Source organism: Manis pentadactyla, chromosome 3 (genome assembly GCF_030020395.1).
Source record: "Manis pentadactyla isolate mManPen7 chromosome 3, mManPen7.hap1, whole genome shotgun sequence".
Classification (NCBI taxonomy): Eukaryota; Metazoa; Chordata; class Mammalia; order Pholidota; family Manidae; genus Manis; species Manis pentadactyla.
In genome coordinates this window covers 184,679,922-184,702,716 of record NC_080021.1, presented here as the reverse complement: position 1 = coordinate 184,702,716, position 22,795 = coordinate 184,679,922, and the positions used below count along the sequence as shown (strand labels likewise).

The following is a 22,795-nucleotide window of genomic DNA, read 5'->3' as shown; positions in this document are numbered from 1 at the left end:
AATAGAAATTAGAGAAGAGGAATACAAAGAAGCTGAGACACAGAGAGAAAAAAGGATCTCTAAAAATGAAAGAATATTGAGGGAACTGTGTGACCAACGCAAATGGAACAATATTCATATTATAGGAACACCAGAAGAAGGTGAGAGAGAAAAAGGGATAGAAAGTGTCTTTCAGGAGATAATTGCTGAAAACTTCCCCAATCTAGGGAAGGAGATAGTCTCTCAGGCCATGGAGGTGCACAGATCTCCCAACACAAGGGACGCATGGAAGACAACACCGAAACATATAGTAGTTAAAATGGCAAAGATCAAGCATAAGGACAGACTATTAAAAGCAGCCAGACAGAGAAATAAGATCACATACAAAGGAAAGCCCATCAGGCTATAATCAGACTTCTCAGCAGAAACCTGACAAGCCAGAAGGGAGTGGCATGATGCATTTAATGCAATGAAGCAGAAAGGCCTCAAACCAACACTACTTTATCTGGCAAGATTATCAATTAAATTTGAAGGAGGGATTAAAAAATTTCCAGATAAGCAAAAGAGGAGAGAACTTACCTCCCACAAAACATCTCTACAGTGCATTTTGGAGGGACTGCTATAGATGGAAGTGTTCCTAAGGTTTAATAGCTGTCACCAGAGGTAATAAAACCACAGTAAAAAAAGTACAACAGTTCACTACCAAGCAAATGCAAAATTAAATCAACTATCCCCAAAGTCAATCAAGGGATAGATAAAGAGTAAAGAATATGATACCTACTACATAAAGAATGGAGGAGGAAGAAAAGGAGAAGAAAAAAGAACCTTTAGATTCTGTTTGTAATAGCATATTAAGTGAGTTAAGTTAGACTCTTAGATAGTAAGGAACTTAACCTTGAACCTTTGCTAACCATGAATCTAAAGCCTGCAATGGCAATAAGTACATGCCTATCGATAATCACCCTAAATGTAAGTGGTCTGAATGCACCAATCAAAAGATATAGAGTCACTGAATGGATAAAAAAACAAGACCCATCTATATGCTGCCTACAAAAGACTCACTTCAAACCCAAAGATATACACAGACTGAAAGTAAAAGGATGGAAAAACATATTTCATACAACTAATAGGGAGAAAAAAGCAGGAGTTGCAGTACTTGTATCAGACAAAATAGACTTCAAAACAAAGAAAGTCACAAGAGACAGAGGAACATTACATAATGATAAAAGGGTCAATCCAACAAGAAGATAAAACTGTTATAAATATCTATGCGCCCAACACAGGAGCATGTACATATGTGAAACAAATACTAACAGAATTAAAAGGGGAAACAGAATGCAATGCATTCATTATAGGAGACTTCAACACTCCACTCAGTCCAAAGGACAGATCAACCAGACAGAAAGTAAGTAAGAAGACAGAGGCACTGAACTACACTTTAGAACAGATAGACCTAACAGACATCCATAGAACTCTACACTCAAAAGCAGCAGGATATACATTCTTCTCAAGTGCACATGGAACATTTTCAAGAATAGATCATATACTAGGCCACAAAAAGAGCCTCAGTAAATTCAAAAAGATTGAAATTGTCCCAACCAGTTTCTCAGACAACAAAGGTATGCTACTAGAAATAAACTGTGCAAAGAAAACTAATAAGCCCAGAAACACATTGGAAGCTTAACAACATGCTCCTAAATAATGGATCAATGACCAAATTAAAACACAGATCAAGCAATATATAGAGACAAATGAGAACAATAATTCAACACCGCAAAAATCTGTGGGACACAGCGAAGGCTGAGCTGACAGGAAAGTATATTGCAAGACAGGCCTACCTCAGGAAAGAACAACAATCCCATATGAACACTCTAAACTTACAATTAACGAAACTAGAAAAAAAAGAACAAAAGAGGCACAATGTCAGTAGAAGGAGGGACATAATAAAGATGAGAGCAGAAATAAATAAAATCAAGAAGAATACAACAATAGAAAGAATCAATAAAAGCAAGAGCTGGTTCTTCGAGAAAATAAACAAAATAGATAAACGCCTAGCCAGACTTATCAAGAAAAAAAAGGGTCTACACACATAAACAGAATCAGAAATGAGAAAGGGAAAATCACACGGACACCACAGAAATACAAAGAATTATGAGAGAATACTATGAAAAATTATATGTCAACAAACTGGATAACCTAGAAGAAATGGTCAACTTTCCAGACAAATACAACCTCCCAAGGCTGACCCAGAAACAGAAAATCTGAAGAGACCAATTACCAGCAATGAAATTGAATTGGTAATAAAAAAAAACCTACCTAAGAACAAAACACCTGGACCAGATGGCTTCACCGCTGACTTTTATCAAACATTTAGTGATGACCTAATACCCATCCTTTTTAAAGTTTTCCAAAGAGTAGAAGAGGGAATACTTCCAAACACATTCTATGAAGCCAGCATCACTCTAATACTAAAACCAGACAAAGACACCACAAAAAAAGAAAATTACAGACCAATATCCCTGATGAACACAGATGCAAAAATACTCAACAAAACATTAGCAAACCGAATTCAAAAATACATCAAAAAGATCATCCGTCATGCTCAAGTAGGATTTATTCCAGGGATGCAAGGATGGTACAACATTTGAAAATCCATCAACATCATCCACCACATCATCAACGAAAAGGACAAAAACCATATGATCATCACCACAGATGCTGAAAAAGCATCTGACAAAGTTCAACATCCATTCATGACAAAAACTCTCAACAAAATGTGTATAAAGGGCAAGTACATCAACATAATAAAGGCCATATATGACAAACGCACAGCCAAAATTATACTTAACAGGGAGAAGCTGAAAGCTTTTCCTTTAAGATTGGAACAAGGCAAGGATACCCACTCTCCCCACTTCTATTTAACATAGTATTGGAGGTCCTAGCCACAGCAATCAGACAAGACAAAAAAATAAAAGGCATCCAGATTGGTAAGGAAGAAGTTTAACTTCCCTATTTGCAGATGACATGATACTGTACATAAAAAACCCTAAAGACTCCACTCTAAAACTACTAGATCTAATATCTAAATTCAGCCAAGCTGCAGGATACAAAATTAATACACAGAAATCTGTTGCATTCCCATACACTAACGATGAACTAGCAGAAAGAGAAATAAGGAAAATAATTCCATTCACAATTGCATCAAAAAGAATAAAATACCTAAGAATAAACCCAACCAAGGAAGTGAAAGACCTATACCCTCAAAACTATAAGACACTCTTAAGAGAAATTAAAGAGGACACTAACAAATGGAAACTCATCCCACACTCTTGGCTAGGAAGAACTAATATCGTCAAAATGGCCATCCTGCCCAAAGCAATCTACAGATTTAATGCAATCCCTATCAAATTACCAACAGCATTCTTCAACGAACTGGAAGAAATAGTTCAAAAATTCATATGGAACAACCAAAGACCCCAAATAGCCAAAGCAATCCTGAGAAGGAAGAATAAAGTGGGAGGGATCTCCCTCCCCAACTTCAAACTCTACTACAAAGCCACAGTAATCAAGACAATTTGGTACTGGACAAGAACAGAGCCACAGACCAGTGGAACAGAAGAGTCTCCAGACATTAACCCAAACATATATGGTCAATTAATATACGATAAAAGAGCCATGGACATACAATGGGGAAATGACAGCCTCTTCAATAGTTGGTGTTGGCAAAACAGGACAATTACATGTAAGAGAATGAAACTGGATCATTGTCTAACCCCATACACAAAAGTAAATTCGAAATGGATCAAAGACCTGAATGTAAGTCATGGAACCATAAAACTCTTAGAGAAAAACATAGGCAAAAATCTCTTGGACATAAACATGAGCGACCTCTTCATAGACATATCTCCCCAGGCAAGGGAAACAAAAGCTAAAATGAACAAGTGGGACTATTTCAAGCTGAAAAGCTTCTGTACAGCAAAGGACACCATCAATAGAACAAAAAGGCAACCTACTGTACGGGGAATATATTCATAAATGACAAATGCAACAAAGGGTTGACATCCAAAATATATAAAGAGCTCACACACCTCAACAAACAAAAAGCAAACAATCCAAATAAAAAATCGGCAGAGGAGCTGAGCAGACAGTTCTCCAAAGAAATTCATATGGCCAACAGACACATGAAAACATGCTCCATATGGCTAGTCATCAGAGAAATGCAAATTAAAACCACAATGAGATATCACCTCACACCAGTAAGGATCACGACCACCCAAAAGACAAACAACAACAGATGTTGGCAAGGTTGTGGAGAAAGGGGAACCCTCCTACACTGCTGGTGGGAATGTAAATTAGTTCAACCATTGTGGAAAGCAGTATGGAGGTTCCTCAAAAAGCTCAAAATAGAAATAACATTTGACCCAGGAATTTACCCTAAGAATGCAGCAGCCCAATTTGAAAAAGACAGATGCACCCCTATGTTTATAGCAGCACTATTTACAATAGCCAAGAAATGGAAGCAACCTAAATGTCCATCAGTAGATGAATGGATAAGGAAGATGTGGTACATATACACAATGGAATACTATTCAGCCATAAGAAGAAAACAAATCGTACCATTTGCAACAACATGGATGGAGCTGGAAGGTATTATGCTCAGTGAAATAAGCCAGGCGGAGAAAGACAAGTACCAAATGATTTCACTCATATGTGAAATATAAGAACAAAGGAATAACTGAAGGAACAAAACACCAGCAGAATCACAGAACCCAAGAATGGACTAACAGTTATCAAAGGGAAAGGGACTGGGGAGGATGGGTGGGAAGGAAGGGAGAAGCGGGGGGGAGAATAAAGGGGTATTACGATTAGCATGTATAGTGTGGGGAGGGCGCACGGGGAGGGTTGTGCAACACAGAGAAGACAAGTAGTGATTTTACAGCATCTTACTACGCTGATGGACGATGACTAATGGGGTATCTAGGGGGGACTTGTTGAAGGGGGAGTCTAGTAAACATAATGTTCTTCATGTAACTGTAGATTAATGATACCAAAAAAAAAAGGGCAGAGCATCTGAACAGACGCTTCTCCAAAGAAGATGGCCAACAGACAGATGAAAAGATGCTCCACATCCCTAATCATCACGGAAATGCAAATTAAAACCACAATGAGGTACCACCTCACACTGGTAAGGATGGCCATGATCGAAAACACAAACAACAACAAATGTTGGCAAGGATGTGGAGAAAGGGGAACCTCTTACACTGCTGGTGGGAATGTAAGCTTGTTCACCCATTGTGGAACGCAGTATGGAGGTTCCTCAAAAAACTAAAAATAGAAATACCATTTGACCAAGGAATCCCACTCCTTGGAATTTACCCAAATAATACAACTTCTCAGATTCAAAAAGACATATGCACCCCTATGTTTATCACAGCACTATTTACAATAGCCAAGATATGGAAACAATCTAAGTGTCCATCAGTAGATGAATGGATAAAGAAGAGGTGGTACATATGCACAATGGAATACTATTCGGTCATAAGAAAGAAACAAATCCTACCATTTGCAACAACATGGATGGAGCTAGAGGGTATTATGCTCAGTGAAATAAGCCCGGCAGAGAAAGACAATTACCAAATGATTTCCCTCATTTGTGGAGTAAAACAATGAAGCAAAACTGAAGGAACAAACAGCGGCAGACTCACAAACTCCAAGAAGGGACTAGTGGTAGTTACCAAAAGGGAGGGGTGTGGGAAGGCAGGTCAGGAGGGAGGGAGATGGGGATTGAGGGGTATTATGCTTAATACACATAGTGGGGGGTCACCGGGGAAACAGTGTAGCACAGAGAATGCAAACAGTGAATCTGTGGCATCTTACTACACTGATGGACAGTGACTGAACTGGATTATGGGTGGAGACTTGATAATATGGATAAATGTAGCAACCATATTGTTTTTTCATGTGAAACTTTCGTAAGAGTGTATATCAATAATACCTTAATAAAAAATTTATAAAAAAGAAAAAGAACAGGACAGATGAAACTAATCATATAGATATCTGCTACAAGATGTGAAGTTGCAAGAAAATGTTACAACCCTAACAATAAAATCAAGCAGGAATTCTGGCTTTCAATCACATATCTATCAGGAGAGGAACCAAACATCAGACCCAAACCCAGGGATGGAATTATGAGAGAGCTTTAAAATAACTATAGTTGAAGGAGCCAATGGAAAAAGTGAACATATGTGAGAAGATGTGTAATTTTAAAAGAGAAATGAAAATACAGAGACAAATGGAAAAGGTAGAAATGAAAAATACAGTGTCAGAGAAGAAAATTTTTGATAGTTCATAAGCCAGACTATACTCATCAGAAAACAAAATTCAACAGAAGAAAGATTTAGAGAACTTGAAGTTAGGTCAAAAGAAATTAACCAAACTGAAACACAAAGAGAAAAAAAAAGTAGAAAAAAATGGAACAGAGCCTTAAGATATCTCTAGGACAATATCAAACAGCCGAACTCATGTGATTAGTCTCAAAAGCATGAGAGACACACAATGGGGCAGAAGAAATGTGAGAAGAGATGATGGCTACAAATTTTCCCAAAGAGATAAAAGATAACTCATATTCAGGAAGCTCAGCTAACTCCAAGTAGGATAAACACATAGAAAAATCACACCAAGCCACATCATAGTCAAAATATTGAAAACAAAAAATAAAGAGAAAATCTTGAAAGGCAGGTGGGGACGGCATATTACATTTAAGAGAACAATGATTCAGTGGCTAACTTTTCTATGTAACAGTGTAAATAACAAATCAGCTTTTAAAACAATCTATAATAAAATATCCTTTTTTCTCACTCAGCAGAAAAGTATTTCAGTATCTTAACAGAAATTCAACCAGGGGAGAAATTAACCTCTCTAGAAGTTAAATGGTCAAAAATGGGGCCACTTGGCCTTTCAAAAGAAGGAGTTTAGGTGATGGCTCTATAGCAGTGTGCATGTACTTAACTGTGCAGTTAAAAAAGGTTAAGATCATAAATTTTGTGTTATGTGTATTTTACCACAATAAAAAAAAAAAAAATCGCTTTCTTCAAAAAATTAAACAATGGCTTCAGTGTCCAAACCAATAAAATATAGTACATTTGAACTTCTTTGAGTTTCATATAAATCAGTTCTTTGACCATTTCTGAAAAATACAAGAACCTTCGGACATGTTGATTCTGATTACAATCTCCCAATTTAGCACTTTTGTTGCTATTTTAATTTACATATATACAATATTGTAATATATACCTAATTATATTAAATATACATATAAGCCCTATCAAAAAAAAAGAGGGAGCTTAGTTTTGTTAAGTCCAAAGAGACCTATTTTCTTCCTAAATTAGAATCTCAAGGCATTTTTCCAGATATTAAAAGAGCATTTAATTTGTTTTCTGAAACATTTTTAAAAATCCTTTTAAAGTCAATTCTGGAAAATAACTTAGATAAAACAAGTGGAAAATGAGTTAAAAATTAAAGAAGATTGACATTTTAAAGCACCAGGCTCCAAGAAATGCCTGATTTAAATTGAGCCAATGTTTTACAATTTATATAATATAAGAAAAATATTTTTAAAGGTCTTGAGAAATCTCTTAGTCTTATTTAGGGATATGTAGTTATTAAATGACTGTGATGAAGTTCAACCCCAGCTGAAAAGAATACACTTGAAGGTAAATCAAATACTAGCCATAAGAATAGCACAAGATATAGTCAGCCCAAATATTTAAAATTTAAAAAAGCATTTTAATATTTGGTCATGAGAAGACTTATTACCTCCCTGTCCACACCCCAAATGCCCTAGAAGAATTACACATACACACTCATTGGACCAGTCAAATAATATCTAACTTACGGGGAACCAATCCATAAGCTCATTAACTATGCTGTGCCTGTCAGATACTTTCTTGACTAAAAGATACAAAAACTTTAGCTGTATGATGCTGCCACTTAACCAAAAAATCAAGTAGCAAGCAGCACCTAAATTTGGGTGGCCATTCTTGGACCTATGCACTCTATACAAGAAGGGCAAGAAAGCAAATCTATAAATGAAGAATAAAAATGGAGAACACCTGCAAAGAAAAGCAACGAGGAAAGGCTATACAGCTTCCTCAGAGATGAAGGGTATAGTAGCCTTGGTTTCCAGCCTTGTAAAGTCAGGCTGAACTTGATTCTTGCACTCAGATACCTGCATGATTGTCTAATAATTATTATCCACTTATTTCCTTTAACTTCTATTCCTTAAAGTACATGATATCTAAATATAAGATTCTTACTCTAAAAGCCAACTAAAGTCACTGAAATTCAAGCAGGAGCTCAGTAAATTCAAGTGGAAGAAGCAGAGAAAGAGAAACTTTATTTCTCAAATTTTACTCAGGTAGAATGTTTCATTTAAGCAATAGAATTTTGGTTAGGAACGTAAAGAAATGAAGCAAGACAAGTCTTTACTGATGAGGTAACTTCAGAATTACAATCTTCTCTCTAGATTGTTTAGCTGGAAAACATAACCTGGAGTCCAACTTAAGTTTTTCACTCCAAAAAGGAGTTCCCAAAGATTCAAGATAGCTAGCTTATTTTTTGAAATAAGATTGTAAGTTTATAAATTTTTCATTTTTGTTAGTTTCTCTCCCAAGGCCTTTCCTCTGTCCGTGGCTCTGTCCTCTCTTCTCCCTTGAAAAAGTGAAGCAGAGACAACTTCAGTTCTGCTTCTCTACTAATACTCACATACTCTGCAAGAGCCCTGTAATAATCCTTCAACAACAGGAGATATCTTACCTGAAAAATCCAATGCCTGGCGTGTTACACAGAATGCAAATTCCAGAGTTTGAGGGACTTAACTCAAAAAGGATTTAACAGAACATATGCAAGTGATATATTTAAGTATTTGCACAATGCAATTCAAAATACTAAAGCTGTTGCATAGAATATATAACCAAGTTAAAACCATAGTGATTGCTGCAACCACCCCAACTTAAGCTAAGTGATACTATCAAGCAGAAGCGCACACCAACATGTCACAGTGCAGTCTAGCAAATCATTCTTAACAATGACATGATTTTTAAAATGGAAGATCAGCTTTAAAAGCCCTCTTAAAGTATTGTGTTGTCCGGACATTTCTGGTGTTTAACTTAAAACAGTACGAAAGAGGGTCTAATTTTAACTTCTTAAAACTTGGTTCCTCCCAAATACAAATAAAGCTTATTCATGTATTCCATTTTGAAAGGTTATACCTTAGAAAAAGATGATAAACTATTAGTTCCAAATGCAAAACTGTAATCACTATTACTAATAATTCTGTAGCATACTGACTGATCTGCTGATTATGGGTTATTTGTAGTGAATTACATCCTTGGCAGGGGAGGGGTGACCAAACCAAAACATAAAGTGTTAATTAAAGGTTTAGAGCTTTTCACACTTAATATGTAAAAGAACTAAGATCAGAGAATAAGAAAGAAAATGGTTAACTACATCAAAATACTGCTGAAGTACAACAAAAACAGGCAGATGCCCTCCTATCTCTGGTAGTTTCGAGTACAATAACCAGAGCATCTCTAAAGTTTATCCTTCTGAAGAAATATTTCAATACTAAAGTTATCTGAAGTCCTTTGAAAATATATGCTACATTTTCATACAACTATTTTTCTCAAGGTGCTCGTTGAAACAAAAATCAAACAATGCAAAGTGGTTTCAAATTACTAATCAAATCTTAACAAACCATGTTATCTAAAGACGACTTACCATGAAAATCTGCACCCAACTTCTTAGAAGCCATTTAGAACCTGAAAAACAAAGAACTATTTTTAGGTTCATTATGCCTTGAGTGTACATAAACAAATCATTATAAGAAAATTGAGACTATAAAAAAATAACCAGAAGACCAGAAGGTTCCAGGACTGACAAGAGTCCTAAACATCTCAGTCTCCAAAAGTCTCCGAAAAGAAAGCAGAAAGGGGGAGAAATTATAGTTTCTAGAGAAAAATAAAACATTTCTGAAATCTGCAAGTCCTGGGGAAAAAAGTAGAGTAACAGTATACTAGCCACTGACCAATTTATAGAAAGACTATCAAAAGAAAAAAATTACTAAGCACATAGCTTCCTGACATGAACGATGAATATGTCTGTTGCTCTCTTGGCTTGCACCTTGTTCACAGCAAAACAGCTAAATGCACTAAGAAGGTCAAAATCATAAGTAAATATTGGACTGTTATGATGCTTCCCTCAGGAAAATGCTGAAGAAAACTAAAATAAGCCAGCACACTAAGTACACTTGGTCCTTTCGTGGTGAAACCAAGATAAAGAGACGAGCTGTGGGCATCTGGCAATGTGGTTCCTGAATGAAAACAGTAGCTGGTGGTGCCTGGCCCTACACCACCACTTCCGCTGTCACAGGAAAGTTGACTGTCAGAAGACTGAAGGAACTGCAAGACCAGTAGAAATGCCACCATTTTTCACCATTGCTAGATAATAATAAATGGATTAATTTATGTAACAAAATTACTTTTGGTTTGCTGTTAATTTTAGTAATTATATGTTTTGATTTGCACTGCATTAGTTTTCCTTTCTCAAAAAAGACTTGGGAATTTAAAAAAATAAACTACAAATATGTCAAGATTTTTATTTTTAACAGATTAAGAAATATATCCCATTTTATTCAGTTACATAAATACAGACCTTCTACTGGCAATTACCTGTAATCATTAAGACTGAAATTCCTGGAGTGGAGAATGAATGACATACAACCATTTCTACAGTTTTAATTTTAAATAAAATTCCAAAAAATAAAGGTAGGGAGGGGAGGGAAAACCGTAAAACCACCCATCTAGCTCAATTACTACCTTCGCACTTTCAACCCCTATATGTAAGTACAAAGCCCATTTTTACACAAATAACCTGAGCTCTTCAATCTAAAAATTTATCTCACTTTATCTGGTGTTTATACCTTTAACTTATCTAAGACATAGCAGGAAAAAAATTAAGGCTAACTGTAAGAATAAGAATTTATGGTATGCTTTCTATCACCCTGCATTACAGTAAACAAGGCACTATACTGAAAATGACCTATTTTTCACTGCAAGTTAAAAAAAAAGTTAAGTATATTGCAGCTATCTTGTGAAAATTACTCAAAATAGAATTTAAATCTGCAGCTTTTTAAGAAATTGACAAGCTGATTTTAAAATTTACACAGAAAGAAATACAGCCAAAACAACTATGAAAAAGAACAAAGTTGGGGAACTTACCACTTCACTTTAAGTCCTACTATAAAGCTACAGTAATTAAGACAGTGTGAAATTGGCATAAGGTATCACACAGACCAATGGAGCAGAGTCCAGAAATAGACCTATACATGTATAGCCAACTGACTTTCAACAAAGGTGCAAAATCAGTTCAAAGGGGAAAGGATAGTTTTCTCAACAAACAGTGTCCCCGACATTCAGAAGCAAAAAATAAACCTCCATTCATACCTTGCACCATATATAAAAATTAACTCAGGGAGATGGACATTACAGCTCAGAGGTACAGGGTTTCTTTCAGGGGTAATGAAAATGTCCTAATGTGACTGTAGTAATCATTGCAGAAATCTCTGAACATTCGAAAAAACCACTGGACTGTACACTAAATGGTGAAGTTTGAGCAATATATGGATATACCACAACATGGATGAATGTCAAATGCATCATGGTAAATTAAAGAACCCAGACTCAAAAGGTTATATACCATATCATTTCATTTATAATATTCTGGAAAAGGAAAAAATTTACAGGAACAGAAAATTAGTCTAGCACCAGGGACTGTGAATAGTGGGGGAAGGAACTGACTATAAAAGGAACATGGGAATTTTTTTAGGTTGGTGGACTAGTCTATACATGCATTTGTTACAACTCACAGAACTGAAAACTAAAAAGGGAAAGTGTTACTACAACATCAACTATACCTCAATTTTTTAAAAAGTATATATATATATATATATATATATATATACACCCATAACATTGGAATTAGATAATGTCAGTACTAATAATACTTTAACCTATCCCACTGGAATGAAGTATTTTTTAAATGCGGAAATTCAAAATGACAAATCATATAGCTGTACTAAATTCTATTACTGTGCTTTCTGCCTGATAACAAGTTTTCTACAATGATATATGGTTTCTAACAATGGATATTTTTCCCAAATTAAGAGCAAAAAAACAAATTTAAGTAAATCAGTTTATGTCTCAGCTTAATTTTCTTCAGAAAGAGAATAAAATGAGTTGAAAAATGCAAATTCAAATAATGTTATTTTTTTTTACTAAGATATCACTGATATATAATCTTATGAAGGTTCACATAAGCAACATTGTGTTTACTAGATTCACTCATATTATCCAGCCCCCCCACCCAACTGCAGTCAATGTCCATCAGCAAAGTAACATGCTATAGTCACTACTTGACTTTTCTGTGCTATACTGTCTTCCCTGAGACCACTCTACATTATGTGTGAATCCCCTTCTGCCTCCCTCCACCCCCACCCTCCCCCACCCCTCCCCTTTGGTAATCACTAGTCCCTTCTTGGAGTCTGTGAGTCTGCTGCTGCTTTGTTCCTTCAGTTTTTTCTTTGTTCTTATACTCCACATATGAGTGAAATCGTTTGGTACTTGTCTTTCTCTGCCTGGCTTATTTCACTGAGCATAATACCCTCAAGCTCGATCCACGTTGTTGCAAATGATAGGATTTGCTTTCTTCTCATGGCTGAATGGTATTCCACTGTGTATATATACCACTTGTTCTTTATCCATTCATCTACTGATGGACACTTAGGTTGCTTCCATATCTTGGCTATCGTTAGTGTTGCGATAAACATAGGGTTGCATATGTCTTTTTGAATCTGGAATCTTGTTTTCTTTGGGTATCCCTTGGAGTGGAATTACTGGGTCAAATGGTATTTCTATTTTTATATTTTGAGGAACTTCCGTATTGCTTTCTACAATGGTTGAACTAATTTACATTCCCACCAACAGGGAAGAAGGATTGCCGTTTCTCAATATCCTAGCCAGCATTTGTTCTTGCTTGTCTTTTGGATGTTGGTGTTCCTAACTGGTGTGAGGTGATATCTCATTGTGGATTTAATTTGCATTTCCCTGATGATTAGCCATGTGGAGGATCTTTTCATGTGCCTGTTGGCATCTGAACTTCTTTGGAGAAGTGTCTGTTCAGATCATCTGCCCATTTTTTAATTGGGTTATTTGCTTTTTGTTTGTTGAGGCACATGAACTCTTTATACATTTTGGATGTCAACCCCTTATCAGATACATATTTATGAATATATTCTCCCATAATGTAGGATGCCTTTTTGATCTGCTGATGGTATCCTTTGCTGTACAGAAGCTTTGAAGTTTGATGCAATACCACTTTTTCATTGTTGCTTTTGTTTCCCTTGCCAGAGGATATGTGTTCAGGAAAAAGTTGCTCATGTTTATATTCAAGAGACTTTTGCCTATGTTTTCTTCTATGAGTTTTATGGTTTCATGACTCACATTCAGGCCTTTGATCCATTTAGAGTTTACTTTTGTGTAGGGAGTTACACAAAAATCAAGTTTCATTCTTGTACATGTAGATGTCCAGTTTTGCCAACACCAGTTGTTGAAGAAGCTGTTGTTTCCCCATTGTATATACATACCTTTATTGTATATTAATTGACCATACATGCATGGGCTAATATCTGGGCTTGCTATTCTATTCCATAATCTATGGGTCTGTTCTTGTGCCAGTACCAAATTGTCTTGATTACTATGGCTCTGTAGTAGAGCTTGAAGTTAGGGAGCATAAACCACCCAGCTTTGTTCTACCTTCTCAGGATTGCTTTGGCTATTTGGGGTCTTTTGTGATTCTACATGAATTTTAGAACTATTTGCTCTAGTTCATTGAAAAATGCTATTGGTATATCTTTTAAGTTACCAAATTGATATTCAATCACATGAGCAACATTGTGGTTACTAGACTCCCCCCATTATCAAGTCCCAACCACATACCCCATTACAGTCACTGTCCATCAGCATAGTAAGATGCTGTAGAGTCACTACTTATTTTCTCTGTGCTATACATCCTTCCCTGTGCCCCCACCCACCCACAATGTTATGTGTGCTAATCATAATGCCCCCTAATCCCCTTATCCCTCCCTTCACACCTACCTTTCCCAGTCCCTTTCCCCTTGGTAAGTGTTAGTCCATTCTTGGGTTCTGTGAATCTGCTGCTGTTATGTTCCTTCAGTTTTTGCTTTGTTATTATACTACACAGATGAGTAGTATCATTTGATACTTGTCTTTCTCCGCCTGGCTTATTTCACTGAGCATAACACCCTCTAGTTCCATCTATGTTGTTGCAAATGGCAGGATTTCTTATCTTATTATGGCTGAATAATATTCCATTCTGTATATGTACCATGTCTTCCTTATCCATTCATCTAATGATGGACACTTAGGTTGCTTCCACATCTTGGCTATTGTAAATACTGCTACAATAAACATAGAGAGACGTATGTTTTTTTGAATCTGACATCCTGTATTCTCAGGGTAAATTCCTAGGAGTGTAATTCCCAGGTCAAATGGTATATCTATGTATTTTTAGTTTGTTGAGAAACCTCCATATTGCTTTCTACAATGGTTGAACTAATTTACATTCCCACCAGCAGTGTAGAAGGGTTCCCCTTTCTCTACATCCTCGCCAACATTTGTTGTTGTTGTCTTTCGGATGTTGGCCATCCTAACTGGTGTGAGGTGATATCTCATTGTGGTTTTAATTTGCATTTCTCAGATGATTAACGATGTGGAGCATCTTTTCATGCACCTATTGGCCATCTCAATTTCTTCTTTGGAGAAGTGCCTGTTCAGATGCTCTACCCATTTTTTAATCGAGTTATTTGCTTTTTGGTTGTTGAGGCATGTGAGCTCTTTATACATTTTGTATATCAAACCCTTATCGGATATGTATTTATGAATATATTCTCCCATAATGTGGGATGCCTTTTTGTTCTACTGATGATGTCCTTTGCTGTACAGAAGGTCTTTAGTTTGATATAGTCCCACTTGTTCATTTTTACTTTTGTTACCCTTGCCCAGGAAGATACGTTCATGAAAAAGTTGCTCATGTTTATATTCAAGAGAGTTTTGCCTATGTTTTCTTCTAAGAATTTTATGCTTTCATGAGTTATATTCAGGTCTTTGATCCATTTCGAGTTTACTTCTGGGTATGGAGTTAAGACAGTAATCCAGATTCATTCTCTTACATGAAGCTGTCCAGTTTTGCCAAGACCAGTTGGTGAAGAGGCTGACAATTCCCCATTGTATACCCATGGCTACTTTATCATATAGTAATTAACCATATATGCTTGGGTTAATATCTGGACTCTCTATTCTGTTCCGATGGTCTATGGGTCTGTTCTTGTGCCAGTACCAAATTGTCTTGATTACTGTGGCTCTGTAGCAGAGTTTGAAGTTGCTATTGGTATTTTTGTAGGGACTGCACTGAATCTGTAGATTGCTTTAGGCAGGAGGGACATTTTGACAATATTAATTTTTCCTATCCATGAGAATGGGATGTATTTCCATTTATTGGTGTCTTCGTTAATTTCTCTCATGAGTGTCTTGTAGTTTTCAGAGCTATAGGTCTTTCACACCCTTGGTTAGGTTTATTCCTAGGTATTTTATTCTTTTTGATGCAATTGTAAATGGAATGCTTTTCCTGATTTCTCTTTCTGCTAGTTCATTGTTAGTATATAAGAATGCAACAGATTTCTGTGTATTAATTTTGTATCCTGCCACTTTGCTGAATTCAGTTATTAGTTCTAGTAGTGTAGGGGTGGATTTTTTAGGTTTTTTATGTACAATATCTGTCATCTGAAAACAGTTTAACTTCTTCATTAACAATCTGAATGTCTTTTATTTCTTTTTTTAATGATCTACAGCTTGATTTATTTATTTTGGTATCATTAATATACAATTACATGAGCAACACTGTGGTTACTAGACTCCCCCCATTATCAAGTCCCCACCAAATACCCCATTACAGCCACTGTCTATCAGTGTAGTAAGATGCTATAGAATCACTACTTGTCTTCTCTTTGTTATACTGCCTTCCCCGTGCCTGCCCCCTACATTCTGTGTGCTAATCATAATACCACTTTTTCCCCCTTCTCCCTCCCTTCCCACCCATCCTCCCCAGTCCCTCTCCCTTTGGTAACTGTTAGTTCATTCTAGGGTTTGTGAGTCTGCTGCTGTTTTGTTCCTTCTTCAGTTCTTTCTTTGTTCTTACACTCCACAGATGAGTGAAATCATTTGATACTTGTCTTTCTCAGCATTTTATTTCTTTGTGTTGTCTGATTGCCGTGGCTAGGACCTCCAGTATTATGTTGAATGCAAGTGGTGAAAGTGGGCATCCTTTTCTTGTTCCCCGTCTTAGAGGAAAAGCTTTCAGCTTTTTGCTGTTGAGTAATGCTGGCTGTGGGTTTGCTGTATATGGCCTTCATTATGTTGAAGTACTTGCCCTCTACACTCGTTTTGTTGAGAGTTTTTATCATGAATGGATGTTGAATTTTGTCAGATGCTTCTTCAGCATCTAGAAATGATCATGTGATTTTTTGTCCTTTTTTTGTTGATGTATATGATGTTGATGGATTTTTTATTATACTATCCTTGCATTCCTGGAATAAATCCTACTTGATCATGATGGATAATCTTTTGGATGTACTTTTAAATTCAGTTTGCTAATATTTTGGTGAGTATTTTTGCTTCTATGTTCATCAAGGATATTGGTCTGTAATTTTCTTCTTTTGTGGTGTCTTTGCGTAGTTTTGGTATTAGAGTGATGCTGGCCTTACAGAATGAGTTTGGAAGTATTTCCTCCTCTTCTACTTTTTGGAAAACTTTAAGGAGGATTGGATATTAGGTCTTCACTAAATGTTTGATAAAATTCAGTGGTGAAACCATCTGGTTCAGGTGTTTTGTTCTTAGGTAGTTTTTTGATTACCAATTCAATTTTGGTGCTGGTAACTGGTCTATTCAGATTTTCCCTTTCTGGGTCAGCCTTGGGAGGTTGTATTTTTCTGGAAAGTTGACCATTTCTTCTAGGTTATCCAGTTTGTTGACATATAATTTTTCATAGTATTCTCCCATAATTATTTGTATTTCTGTGGTGTCTGTAGTGATTTTTCCTTTCTCATTTCTGATTCTGTTTATGTGTGTAGACACTGTTTTTTTCCCTGATAAGTCTGGCTAGGGGTTTATCTATTTTATTTTCTTGAAGAACCAGCTCCTGGTTTCAATGATAATATTGTTTTATTCTTCTCAATTTTATTTATTTCTGCTCTTATTTATTTATTTATTTATCTCCTTTTACTGACTTTGGGCCTCATTTGTTCTTCTTTTTCTAGTTTCATTAATTGTGAGTTTAGACTGTTCATTTGGGATTGTTCTTCCTTGAGGTTTATCTGTATTGCAATATACTTCCCTCTTAGAATGGCCTTCGCTGCATCCCACAGATATTGTGGTGTTGAGTTATCATTGTAATGTCTCCATATATTGCTTGATCTCTGTTTTAATTTGGTCACTGATTCATTATTTAGGAGCATGTTGTTAGGCTTCCATGTGTTTCTGCGCTTATTAGTTTTCTTTGCACAATTTATTTCTAGTTTCATACCTTTGTGATCTGAGAATCTGGCTGGACAATTTCAGTCCTTCTGAATTTATGGAGACTCTTTTTGTGGCCTAGTATGTAATCTATTCTTGAAAATGTTCCATGTGTACCTGAGAAGAATGTGTATCCTGCTGCTTTTGGGTGTTCTGTAGATGTCTGTTAGGTTCACCTGTTCTAATGTGTTGTTCAGTACCTATGTCTCCTTATTTTCTGTCTGGTTGATCTGTCCTTTGGAATCAGTGGTGTGTTTAAGTCTCCTAAAATGAATGCATTGCATTCTATCTCCCCCTTTACTTCTGTGTTATTTGTTTCACATACGTAGCTGCTCCTGTTTTGGGTGCAGAGATATTCATAATGGTTATATCTTCTTGTTGGACTGACCCCTTTATCAATATGTAATGTCCTTCTTTGTCTCATTACTTTCTTTGTTTTGAAGTCTATTTTGTCCTACACAAGTACTGCAACTCCTGCTTTTTCTTCCCTATTGTTTGCATTAATTGTCTTTTTCCATTCCTTCACTTTTAGTCTGTGTATGTCTTTGGGTTTGAAGTGAGTCTTTTGTAGGCAGCATACAGATGGGTCTTGTTTTTTTATCTGTTCTGTAACCCTGTCTTTGATTTGGTGCATTCAGTCCATTTACATTTAGGGTGATTATCGAGATATGGACTTATTGCCATTGCTGACTTTAGATTCATGTTTACCAAAGGTTCAAGGGTAGCTTCTTTACTATCTAATAGTCTTACTTAACTTGCTTAATTAGTATGTTATTTCAAACACAATCTAAAGGTTCTTTATTTCCCCCTTCTTTTTCCTCCTCCTCCACTCTTTATATATTAGGTGTCATATTTTGTACTCTCTGTGAATCCCTTGACTGACTTTGTGGGTAGTTGATTTAATTGCTCTACTTCCTTTACTGTGGTTTTATTTCCTCTGGTGACAGTTATTTAGCCTTAGGAACACTTCCATCTATAGCAGTCCCTTTAAAATACAATGTAAAGATGTTTTGTGGGAGGTAAATTTCCTCAACTTTTGCTTGTCTAGAAATTATTGAATGCCTCCTTCAAATTTAAATTATAATTTTGCCAGGTAGAGTACTCTTGGTTGGTACCCTTCTGTTTCATTGTATTAAATATATCATGCCTCTCCCTTCTGGCCTGTAAGGTTTCTGCTGAGAAGTCTGATGATAGCCTGATAGGTTTTCCTTTGTAGGTGATCTTTTTTCTCTCTCTGGCTGCTTTTAATACTCTTTGTCCTTGATCTTTTTCATTTTAACATTATTGTGTGTCTTGGTGTTGTCTTCCTTGGGTCCCTTGTGTTGGGAGATCTGTGTACCTCCACGGCCTGAGAGACTATCTCCTTCCCCAGATTGGGGAAGTTCTCAGCAATTACCTCCTCAAAGACTCTTTTTATCCCTTCTCCTCTCTTCTTCTGGTGCGCTTGTAATGTGAATATTTTTGTTTGGACTGGTCTCACAGTTCTCTTATTTTTTCATTCCTAGAGATGCTTTAGTCTCTCTGTGCCTCAGCTTCTTTGTAGTCCTGTTCTCTAATTTCTGTTTCATTTACCATCTCCTCTACCTCTCTAATCTGCTTTTATTTCCCTCCATTGTATGTTTCACTTCAGATACTGTATTTTTGAGTTTCTCTTTTTTGAAGTCCTCCCTGAGACCTTGACTATTTTTTTGTACCTCCATGAGCACGTTCATGATTTTTATTTTCAAATCTTTATCAAGAAGGTTGGTAATTTCAGTTTTGCTTAGCCCTCTTTCTTGTGATTGAGGAATTTTGGTTTGTACCAGATTCTTTTGCCATTTCATATTTGTAATGATTACTATGGAATAATAACTTCATGTAGGCGGCACCCTATACTGTCTAGAAGCTCTAGTCTGTGGAGCTGCCCAGCACCTGGCACAATAGCGAGGATCACAAGCATGCAGTGCCAGTGCCTGCTGGGAGGAAAGAGCTCTTTCCTGATTCCCAGCTGCACTGCCTGCCTCCACTGCCAGGGTGAGGGGGCAGAGCGCACAGGGAGGAGCCTCTGCATTACACCCCTGTAGCTGCCACAGGCGGGGCCACCCTCCAGATGGCCTGGCATGATGGCAGAGGCAGCAGCTGATTTGCAAACCACTGCTGGCCAGGTGGAAGGAGCAGCAGGCTGCGTATTTAAGTGGGGGACCTCAGAGCATGTTGCCAGCCCAGGGAATGGATTGTCTGAAGCTCCTGAAATTTCCCAACCTGCTGGGCTGAGCATGCTGGTCCTTTCTCCTCAGCAGCAAGCACTGTGTAATCCTTGCCCTTTAGTGCCCCTCTGGCTATTGGGAAGTCTCAACATGCCCGCCTTTCTTGTGTCCCAGAGTGGGCGGTTGTTGGTACCTGTTCTCCACAAATGGCTGAAATCTCAGTCTCTCCAAGTATTGTGCCTGTCTTTGCTTTCCAACCCCACTAATCTGCAGAGCACCATGTAGTATGGGTTCATGCTGCTGAAGCATATCTCCAGAGAAGGGTGTTCAGCAGTCCTGGGTTTCTACTCCCTCCCTGCTCCATTTCTCTTCCTCCCACCAGTGAGCTGGGGTGTGGGGATGGCTTGGATCCCATCGGACCATGGCCTTGCTACTTTTATCCTTTTCCATGATGTCTTCTCTTTTCCCCAGATGTAGGTACTCCGTGGCAGTCTTCTTTCTGGTCACTCTTTCAAACTTAGTTGTATTTGCTGTATTTTTGTATTATATGTGATTTTGGGAGGAGGTTTCTGCCTCACTTCTCATGCTGCCATCTTTTCTTCTCTCCTCAAATAACATATTAATACTGTGTCTTTAACTGGCAAAATACCTTCTAAACTTAGCAGACACAGCAAAGCTAAGAGAGTTTTTAAGAAGCATTCGCCACAGCTAGCAGGTATAGGATTTCCCCATGGGGTAATGAAAATATTCCAAAATTGACTGTGGTAATGGTTTCAACACTGTGAACATACTAGTGAACACTCCTGAATTACATTAAGTGGGTGAACTGTACAATATGTCAATTATCAATAAAGCTGTTACCAAAAACAAGTAGCTCTGAATTTGGTAAGCGTGCCATCTAAAGAATGATTATATAGATACAGAAGAATAAAAGGGGAAATACAGGTGACATATTTTCACTTTAACTGGCTATTTTAAGTGAAATAACTAATAATTTTATTCACTGGTAAAGAGAAATTTACTCATTAATTTTTATAATCTGTTGGATAATAAATTAGCTCTTTTTAGGTATGCCAAGAACAAAGTTACCAAACAAACTAAGCTCTCCAACAGCCCATTCCTGATTCCTAGCCAAGGCCATTTCATAGAAGCATTTGCATAGCTTGCTTTACATCCCTACTTACTATCTGTCCTACATTGGGCAGAAAATCATACCACAGCAATATACTTGCCCTGATGGCTAGTGACCCCAGAAGTGTAGGTGTCCCCACTTTAAGGCCTATTAGCCAGCAAGTGTCATTCAAATATAAAGTGTCAAAAAGCAAACAATCATCATGAATCTCCATTACTTACAGAAAGTTACTGGTTAGTTAACTGCTAGGAATTAACCAAAACATTGAATAGAAGAAAGAAAAGCTGTGTCCAAACTCTTTAAAGATAAAAAAGTATTACATAGAAGATGGCGGCAGGAGAGGTGAGACAGAGAACTAACTCCTCCCAAAACCACAAAAAGTACGAAAATATAGTTAATTAATACAACCAACCCTAAAACAGCAACAGGAAAGAAGGCTGAACCAGACTGGATACAGACCTCACAAACAGAGCAGACCTCATGAAACAGGGTAACATACCAAAGCCTTGATCTGTTAGGACCCAAGCCTTTCCCCCACCACAGCTCACCAGCGGGAGGAAGAGAAACAGAATGGGAAAAGGGTGGAAGCCTGGGACTGCAGAACACCTAGCCCTGGAGATCTGCTTTGCGAGCAGAAACCTACACTGTGTGGTGCTCTGGAGGTTGGGGAGCTGGGACAGGCGGAGTGCTTGAGGGACTGAGATTCCGGCCATATGTGGAGAACAGGATCCACATCTGGCCACTCTGGGACAAAGGAAAGGCAGACAGTCTGAGAGGATTCCTAGAAGTGAGAGGGCTGGTGAAGGGGCGGGGTTTACACAAAGCTTGCTGTGTGGGAGAAGGGACAGCTGGACAAGGTTGCCTGAGCACGCTCTGCCTAGCAGGTTGGGAACTTTGAGGAGCTTCAGGCACTCCATCCCCTGGCTGCTGCTCAGTTCTGAGGCCCCACACTGTGACACACCTGCTGAGCCTTCCTCCTGGCCTGACAGCACCGACTTACAAACCAGCAGTCACTGCACTGGTGTCAGGCCAGCCAGGGGAGGCCTCACTCAAAACAACTAGAGATGCAAAGCACAGAGGCTTACACCTGCGTGCTCAGCCCACTGGCTCTGATACTGGAGACAGGCACCACAGACGGGAATCAGGAAACAGATCATTCCTCACCCCAGGCAGCAGCTCCGCTCCTCTACAACCCCCAACCTCACTCTAGGGGCTGAGCAGCTCCAAAGACTGGAGCTTCTGGGCACTAGAGGGCACAACATAGAAAGAAATATGAAACGTCAGAAGAACCTGGTTCAGACCAAAATCTCACAAACCCCAGAAAAAGGGCCAAATGAATCTGAACTCACCAATCTTCCTGAGAGTTCAAAATAAAAATCATAAACATGCTTATGGAGGTACAGAAAAACAGTAAAAAACTCAGGAGGGAATTTAAGATGTAGATTCAATCATTAAGAAATTCCGTATCTGAAATGAAACATACAATGGAGAAATTTTAAAGATTAGATGTAGTAGAAGAGACCGTAAATGGAACAGAAATTAGAGAAGACGAATACAAAGAAGCTGAGGCACAGAGAAAAAAAAAAAGAATCTCTAAGAATGAAAGAATATTGAGAGAACTGTGTGACTAATCCAAATGGAACAATATTCGCATTATAGAGGCACCAGAAGAAGAAGAGAAAACTGGATAGAAAGTGTCATTGAGGAGGTAATTGCTGAAAACTTTCCCAATCTGGGGAAGGAGGTTTCTCAAGCCATGGAGATACACAGATCTCCCAACACAAAGGACCCAAAGA

The 22,795-nt window shown here is 37.6% G+C and overlaps 1 protein-coding gene and 1 pseudogene across 6 annotated transcripts in view; one reads left to right on the top strand and one right to left on the bottom strand.

The window, feature by feature from the left end:
* Positions 1 to 22,795, bottom strand: part of UBAP1 (ubiquitin associated protein 1) — a 58,349-nt gene that overhangs the window by 20,769 nt on the left and 14,785 nt on the right. For 5 of the 6 annotated variants that reach the window (XM_036898004.2, XM_036898007.2, XM_036898005.2 and 2 more), the window contains one exon: positions 9,757 to 9,797. In XM_036898004.2, coding sequence (XP_036753899.2) covers positions 9,757 to 9,790 — 34 coding nt within the window. In that variant the 5' untranslated portion in view covers positions 9,791 to 9,797. Of the gene's footprint in view, positions 1 to 8,466; positions 8,689 to 9,756; positions 9,798 to 22,795 lie in introns of all 6 variants that reach the window. The other variant, XM_036898008.2, reaches the window with a different exon arrangement.
* LOC130683008 (60S ribosomal protein L37a-like) lies at positions 9,805 to 11,963 on the top strand (annotated as a pseudogene).